The sequence below is a fragment of the Lupinus angustifolius genome, unplaced genomic scaffold (genome assembly GCF_001865875.1).
Source record: "Lupinus angustifolius cultivar Tanjil unplaced genomic scaffold, LupAngTanjil_v1.0 Scaffold_564, whole genome shotgun sequence".
NCBI classification, from domain to species: Eukaryota; Viridiplantae; Streptophyta; class Magnoliopsida; order Fabales; family Fabaceae; genus Lupinus; species Lupinus angustifolius.
The window spans coordinates 75999-84105 of record NW_017727902.1 but is presented as its reverse complement, the minus strand read 5'-3'; the positions used below and the strand labels follow the sequence as shown (position 1 = coordinate 84105).

At 32.4% G+C, this 8107-nt stretch overlaps 1 protein-coding gene across 3 annotated transcripts; it reads left to right on the top strand.

The window, feature by feature from the left end:
* Positions 1–648: 648 nt before the first annotated feature.
* Positions 649–7122, top strand: LOC109341670 (AT-hook motif nuclear-localized protein 9-like). 3 transcript variants are annotated; one of them, XM_019579613.1, is made up of 6 exons: positions 649–966; positions 1831–2352; positions 4260–4327; positions 5284–5415; positions 6328–6489; positions 6587–7122. In XM_019579613.1, the coding sequence occupies exons 2-6, from the start codon at positions 1923–1925 to the stop codon at positions 6824–6826; spliced, it is 1032 nt and encodes a 343-aa protein (XP_019435158.1). In that variant the 5' UTR covers positions 649–966; positions 1831–1922; the 3' UTR covers positions 6827–7122. The 3 variants fall into 3 exon arrangements, with proteins under 3 accessions (XP_019435158.1, XP_019435159.1, XP_019435157.1); XM_019579614.1 differs by having other exon boundaries at positions 649–970; XM_019579612.1 differs by having other exon boundaries at positions 649–1078.
* The last annotated feature ends 985 nt before the right edge of the window (positions 7123–8107 follow it).

The following is an 8107-nucleotide window of genomic DNA, read 5'->3' as shown; positions in this document are numbered from 1 at the left end:
TATATATATATATATATATTTAATTTATCGGTTTGGGGTTTGGTTAGTAAATGGAATACTATCATACGTGCACCTAACAGTTTTGATAACGATACATATTAATATCAGTAGTTTATAGTGATAATTCTACTTCTTAAATCTTAAAATAATTTAAACCCATTTACTAGAAAACTTTATTTTTCTTCCAAATTTAACGACGTTTACCCAGCAACCAAACTAAACCAGCTCTTACATAACAGCTCATACAAAATAAACCTAAATTATAGCCTAATACAGCCATTTCCACACTACTCACTCAGTGATATCCAACTATCCAACCTTATCCAATTTCTAAACAAAGAACTACTTTTTATGTTTCAACTTTTATTTTAGGATAGACTTTAATATCTATGCATTTAGAATGTAAAAATTTGTACATATTTATTATTCATTTGTAGTACTTTTATTTAAGAGTGCTAGATTGAAAATGAATAATAAATAATACATTAATATTATGAAAAACTTAAAACTGGTCATTACAAACATTTTTTTTCTCTTATGATATCCGTGAGTACAGTACATCACATAGCTACACAACATTATTCATCATCATCCATAATTCAATGATCACCCAAATAAGAGAGAGAGAGAAATTTGAGCCTCAGCCATATAAAGAAAAATGTGGATAAGGACTTAACCACACCCTACTTACTATTCATTCAATGTTCATGTTTCTTTTTGCCATTTTCACTCATTCTGTAATTAATGTTGTTTGTCTCTAGCTTCTGTCTTTCTCTGTTTACACACTTCACTTTCACATAAACACACTTTCTCTTTCTTCTGTCCACTCCTGTCACCACTCTTTAATTTCCCCCATGAACCCGTAGAACGTTTTTCAACTCTCATCCATTTTTTCATCATAGAGGGCACTCTCACTGCTTCTCCACCACACCCTTTTTATCCTCTCCCTCTCTCTCTCTAGAAAATGTTAGTAATGGTTCCTTTTACCTGTTTCTCTTACTTTGAAATTGAACTATTGATGCATTCATAGCATTTTTGTATTTGGGGTGTGAATTCTGTAGTATCCAATTCACCAAAGGTTGTAACTTTGTGTGTGGTTGTTTGAGCTGTTTTGTTATGCTTTGCCATTTTTGTGGTCTTTAGTTGAATTATGGAAGTGGGTTTGAGATATTTTATGACATTGACTTGAAGTAACTCAAAAAATACTTTTTTTGGGTTATTTTTTAATTTTATTTTCTGGGTATTTGCATCAAAGGGTGAGCTTTATGTTTATGAAATTGCTTGGTATTTAAAGTTATATAAATGTATGATGGGTTGGTGAGACTTGACTATTACAGTTCACCTGGTCTTTATCTTCAATATGAAGTATTTTTGTTGTTTTTATGTAGTTTGGTAAGGTGTAAACTAGCTTCTGTTTTTGTCTTCTCTTTATTTGTTCTAGTAGATTGGTTTCCTTGTTTGTTTGAATTGCTTTCTAGCTAGGCTTTCCATTGTTTTCATTGATTTATCTTCTACTTTATGGCTCTCTTCTGCATGTGTGGATGCCTTTGAGTGTTTGATTCTTTTCTTTTCCTTTTGTTATGCACATGTAGATATCTTACTTTTATATGTATATTTCAATAAGGTGCCATCCTTGAAAAACTTTATCTGTGGTCTGATTTGAAGGTCTTGTGGTTGTTTTACTCAAATTAAAGTTGATGTTGATACTATAACTTAAGCATTTTAGGATACTCTTGTCATTCAATACACATTTGATTTCTTGTTTTATGGTTTTCTGATTTGTGCATTTTTTTGTTCATACATTTTGTCATGGACTGTATATGAGAACAGAACTAGGTGGTAAACTTTGGGCCTTTGGGCTATTAAATATTGTGAGGTCGAAGTTTCTCATATAAGATTCTAAAGCAACTTGAAGTAGATTCATGGATCGAGGGGATCAAATGGCGTTATCCGGTTCTGCATCTTACTATATGCAGAGAGGGATGCCTGGTTCTGGAACGCAACCTGAATTGCATAATTCACCAAATGTTCACCCAATTTCGAATCCCAATTTACCATTTCAATCAACCATTGGGGGTGGTACTCTAGCATCTACATTGTCAATGGACTCTGCAGGAATTCCATCTCAGTCAGTCAATGTAGGTGCTCCTTCGGGGACTTCATCTGGGGACCCTGTCAAAAGGAAGCGAGGAAGGCCTAGGAAATATGGAACTGATGGAACTGTGTCATTGAGATTGACTCCTAGTTCAACACCGGCTAGTCATCCTGGAACCTTGACACAAACACAAACCCAAAAACGAGGTCGAGGCCGCCCGCTTGGGTCTGGGAAGAAACAGCAGCTGGCTTCTCTTGGTAAATCTCCTTTGCAACTTTTGTTTTTGTTGTGTGATAAATAAAAATAACTGCAATTTGAAGTTGAGATTTATCACCTTTAAAAAATGAAGTTGAGATGTTGCTTGTTTTGTATGTCCATATTCTAGCATTATTTGATTTTATATTTTCATTTTTGAGTAATTGAGTTAATGTTTGTTTATTTAATTTTTAATGCTGGATTGGTCATATCAAAATGAACTTTGCCATGAATTATTAGTTTCTTTGAGTTCAAAATTTTGCTGATTACATGGTACATGGGTTGTTTGCAGAAGTGGTTGAACTCTCAGAAGTTTTGGTTTACTGAGTTTAGTGTATTTAGTACATATTATTTATGGATTTTACTATGACAGTAACAAGCATTTCAACCCTCAATAGTTTCAGCCATTTGATCACTTGCTTTGTTTTTTTTAGAATAAGGTAAATGTCATTCACACTCACAAACTCAGAGGGTTGAAACATAACTTTTATAATTTGAATGTTATTCACACTCACAAACCACTAAGGCATTTTCATTGCCTGACTGGTTATTATTTTAAAACTACTCAAGTGTCGAAGTCTAACTTTAATAATTTGGATATTATTCACACTCAAACCACTCAAGCCCTGAAACACTGGAGTGTTTATTATTTTGAAACACCTGATAGTTTCCTAGCTTTGTGCATTCTTTTCTATTTTGTCTGTGTGGTAATAGTTAAAATTTATACCTGCACACAATTTTTAATATATTGAAACTTTTGAGCCTACCGAAGATAGGGATGCATGTTTTTGATGGGTTGTTTGCAAAAGTGGTTGAGCTCTAAACTACATAACAAACATTTTGGTTTGTTGAGATTAGTGTATAGTTAAAAAATATTTATGACCTTGTTCATTAGATAATAATTGGCAATTTAGAAATTATATCTATTGACTAATCTCAAAAAATCAGAACTTTTGATCATATCCATGATTGAGATTCATGTTGAACATTTAGATGCACGGCAAAAAGTTTTGGTTTATTGAGATTAGTATATAGGTTCAAGTTATTTACTAGAAAATGCTGCGTGTCCAAGCATTTTAAGTTGCCTGTGACTGTATAGCTCAAACAACAAAGCTTTTAGTTCTAGCTTTTATTTATTTTGAAGTTGAAAAATTACAATGCTGTCACTAGAGAATCCAAGTTCCAATCCCAATGTTTGGGATGCTTAGTAAGACTCTATTTACTATTTATCATCAACAATTTGTACCTATACATTAATATCAATGAATCAAACCATGCGGCTGAGAGCTCAGCATGAGACTTTTTTAATTTTAAATTTAGATGCAAGGAAATCTGATTTTTGAGTTGCAAATGCAAATGGATAGTAGGATAAAGTACTATCAGGGGTTGGTCTTATGCAGCAAATAGCAAGGATGACTTAAATTTGATGTTAAAGAAACCGAAGAACACCAATTTAGTGACCTAAAATGTAGTACTTTTTTAATAATTTTTTATTTTGTACCGAGAGTTGGATAAGTTTTTGTGTGTGAACTTGTGGTATGAAGAAGAATCGCTGGCTTAAAGTTTCTTGGTTGTCATTGACCAGAGACTCCTTATTTCATTGTATAAACTGTTCAACATACAGACATTATTCTATAAGTGCCTATGTTTTTCTAAACCATGTTTTTAAAAACTATGTTTACAACTTATCTAACCTGAAGTGAGTTAGAATTCTGCTCTTTTATTTTTGTTAATCTTTATAATAGAGCTAAGGTTTCAGGGCAAATTCAATTGCAAACTTCATGTTAAAACCAGTTTGCTTCTGTCTGCAAAGGACGATTAATCCTTTGGGATTAGTTTATATTTTTTTCAATTTTAATATATATATATATATATTGTTGCGGTTGACATTTTGAGCGGTTTTTGCCAGGTGAATTGATGTCTGGTTCCGCTGGAATGGGTTTCAGTCCTCATATCATCACCGTAGGAGTTGGAGAAGTATGCCGTAGACTTTTATGATTTTGTATCAAGATATTTGTTTTCCTAGTATATGTTGAAAATTTTAACTTAAGAATATTTATCAGTATTTCTGCTCTCTTATTTCAATGATGGTCTAACTAAAACATCAATTGGTTTATTCTGGAAGCCAAGGTCTGGCATCTTCGGTCCAAGAAAGAAAGCACTATGTTGAATTTGTCTCTTGACTTAATCATAAAAATTAAGTTCCAAGTAGATGTTCATGCCATATATACTATTTTATCTTTAAAAGGAAAAGGTTGGTTTAGTAAAATCAAAACCAGTTATTATGACGATATTGTTCTCTCCGACAGTGTTGATAATAATGTGGGAAGACATGAAATGGAAGTGTCAGCTTCATCTAATATCCATCATTTATTGTTTGTTGAAGTGCTACTTTGTCATGTAAACTAGGTTATTTTTCATGGAACTAACAAAGCATATGATTCTTGCATGAAAATGATTCCTTTCGAGGCATATAATTCTGCTACAACTCTTTGATGTTTCTTTTATGCTTCCTTTGGTTGAAGAGAAGAAAGTAAGACGAGAGAAATATGTGAGAAAGAGAGTGAAAAGAGAGAAATAGAATGGATTTTTGTGACGTTTGGTTATAGAGAAAAAAAAAATGAAGAGAAAGATATGTTTTTTCTCTCTGTGAGCTCTCCCTCTCTCATTTTCTCATCACGTGAGAGGAGAAACAGATCTGCTGGGCCCAGCTGCGTTTTCTCTCTCAATCTTTTCGAACTCTCTCCTAAATCAAAAGAGAGAAATGTGCTCTTTCTCTTGAACTTCTCTCCCCTCCTCCTCTTCCTATGATACCAAATGCAGCATTAATGATTTTAAGTGATAGATCCTCTTAAGTTTGTGCTATATGTTATGCCATTTGTTTAAATACATTTAAAATACTCTTTTAACAATTATGTTTTATTTCTCTGTAGGACATTGCAACGAAAATTATGGCATTTTCTCAGCAGGGGCCTAGAGCTATATGCATTTTGTCAGCCACTGGTGCTGTATCTACAGTGACACTTCGTCAGCCTTCAACTTCAGGTGGCACTGTCACGTATGAGGTTTGTAACTTACTCCGTGATAATAACACCTATGCTTGGAACAGTTACCAGTTCATATAAAGTTTCTTGCATTACATGCATTTAATCAAATGGCAACCCATTATAGAGATACTATGACTGATTGATTACCAAAATGGTTTTTTCGGAGAGTGTCTTATTTTGAGAATTCTATTCATCCAAGGAAGTTAGGGATATACATTATATCTGGAAATTACGATTTTGTTGTGTAGCTTTAAGCTTGTTTTTATGTTTGGGACTCTGGTGCATGTAATGTAGCACTTTTGAATGCAAGATGCCCAGAATATTGAAATCTTGAGCTTATTTATAAAATACTATAGTTCATAAAGGCATTCCGATATATGTATCTTCTATCTACATACATATACAACCACATTGGTCATGTACTCATGTTGCACAAATCCAATTTAATCTTGTAGTATAAAAAAAGTTTGTCACACCATTTTGATTTCTTGAGTTGGACTGCAATTTTTTTACTGAATTCAAAAGATGATGCTTACTACAAGTTCTTTTCTATCATTTTGAGTTAGAAATATTTATAGTTGCTAGCCTCCCTGGTTGTATTCATTGATGTTTGCTTTCTTGAGTCAGGGCATGTTTTTGTTTATTTTTTATTCTGTGTGATTAATGAATTCAAAAGGTGACACTGACTGCAAGTTCTTGGCTATTGTAGTTTTAGATTTGAATTCGAAATATTTACAAATTCTAGCCTTCGGGTCACTTTCACATCCTTCCGAGTTGTAAACTTTACTCAGACTTAGTAATATTGAGTACCATCCTAGGTAGTCCACATTCTTCTGTTTCTTTTTTGGAACCTTCATAAATCTCTTTATAATGGTAAGTTTATTATGTATAAAGTTGTGCATAATTATTTATAGCTTTTGGCTTCAATAGGGGCATTTCGAGATATTGTGCTTATCAGGGTCTTACTTGCTTACTGACGGCGGTGGCTCCCGCAATCGAACTGGCGGACTAAGTGTTTCTCTTGCCAATCCTGATGGTCGTGTCATTGGTGGAGGAATTGGTGGAGTGCTAATTGCTTCAAGTCAAGTTCAGGTAACATAAATATTTACTGCTTCCATAGTGAAAAATCTTTATCCATCCACGCGGAGTTTTCTTTTATATGGCTAGATTTGATCTGTTATGACTGCAGGTGATAATTGGGAGCTTTATGTGGGGTGGATCAAAGGCAAAGAAAATTAAGAAGGATGCTCCAGAAGGTGCAGAAGTTGCCAGGGAGTCAGATCATCCAGCTGTGCATAATCCGGTTGCGGTAAATAGCATGTCCTTGAATCAAAATTTTACTCCAACCTCATCTCCAAGCCCCTGGCCTGCATCGCGCCCATTGGATATGCGCAATTCGCATATCGACATCGATTTAATGCGCGGGTGACAATTGATTGATACATTTCATATTCATGACCACTCATCTAATTTTATTGTAGTTGTAATGACTGAATGGGAAGTACCAACAGTAGAGTAGAGAAGCCAAGTTGACTTTTGAAATATGATAAATTGTTACATATTCACCCATGATTGACTTTGAGGTTTTTATTTATCTCTTTTTTAGCTGTGAGGGATTTTAGTGTGAAGATTTCTTGTTCCCAACTATATACAGTGTCCAATTTGATGATATTGAAATTGGGCTAAATGATTTGTGGTAATACTCTTCCATGTCTTCAAATTTAATTGTCTTCTAGAATACTCAGTCAATAGAACAATGTTAACTTGTTGATAATGATTATTAGGTAAAGAATGAGATAAGAGATAAGAAAGATAAAATATGGGAAGTGAATGTAGGCTCTTTTATTCTTTGTACAAATAACATGGTAACAACTACAAAGAAGTTTACATTGAATGTGAAAATTAATGGATGGTTCAAAATCTCAATCAGAATTCAGAACTAACACAATCTATGCTTGAACTGCATCGTTAGAATTTTATTTTTTCTAAGGCTTGATAAATTTATTATGAGGAAATGTTTAGTTGACAAAATAATGTATTTCTTGTTCACATTAGACTAACTCTCCTTAACCCAATGAAAATGTCACAGTTGTTCTATTTTATATTCTTTTAGTGAGAAAACTTCTCATTTGAAAGTAAAAAAACTAAGAAAAATATAGATAAAATGCTATTTTGTTTATATTATCTCAAATTATTTTTTACCTAACATCATCAAAATATTATATAAGATTGATTAAAATGATATTTTTAATACACGAAGTCCATTTCGGTCAACACAGTTTCAACTATAGAGATAAAACAATTTTATGTGGTTAATAGAATAATATAATGAGATTAGGTAAAAGCTAATATTAAGACTAGTGACACAAACATAAATAAGCTTAAGGCTACGTTTTGGTTTAGGAATGAAAGTGGAAGGAAAAAAATTGAAAGAAAAAAAAATAGTATAAAATGAGATGATAATTTTATTGTTTGATATAATTGAAAATGAAAGGAAAATGAGAAGAAAGAAAAACACATTTATATATAATGTATTGAACATAAATAAGTACAATCATTTTATATATATATATATATATATAATATAATTATATATCTAATTTTTAAGTTATATAAATAAATAATTTATTTGTAATAATATTAATTAATATTTTTTAAGTAATATATAATCTAAGTTTAATACAACAATATTGTTTTTATAAAATTCAAA

Coding starts and splice junctions, on each gene's coding strand:
- LOC109341670 (XM_019579613.1), top strand. CDS start 1,923: ATGGATCGAGGGGATCAAATGGCGTTATCCGGTTCTGCATCTTACTAT. Junction 4,328..5,283: donor TCACCGTAGGAGTTGGAGAA/GTATGCCGTAGA, acceptor ATTTCTCTGTAG/GACATTGCAACGAAAATTAT. Junction 6,490..6,586: donor TTGCTTCAAGTCAAGTTCAG/GTAACATAAATA, acceptor TTATGACTGCAG/GTGATAATTGGGAGCTTTAT.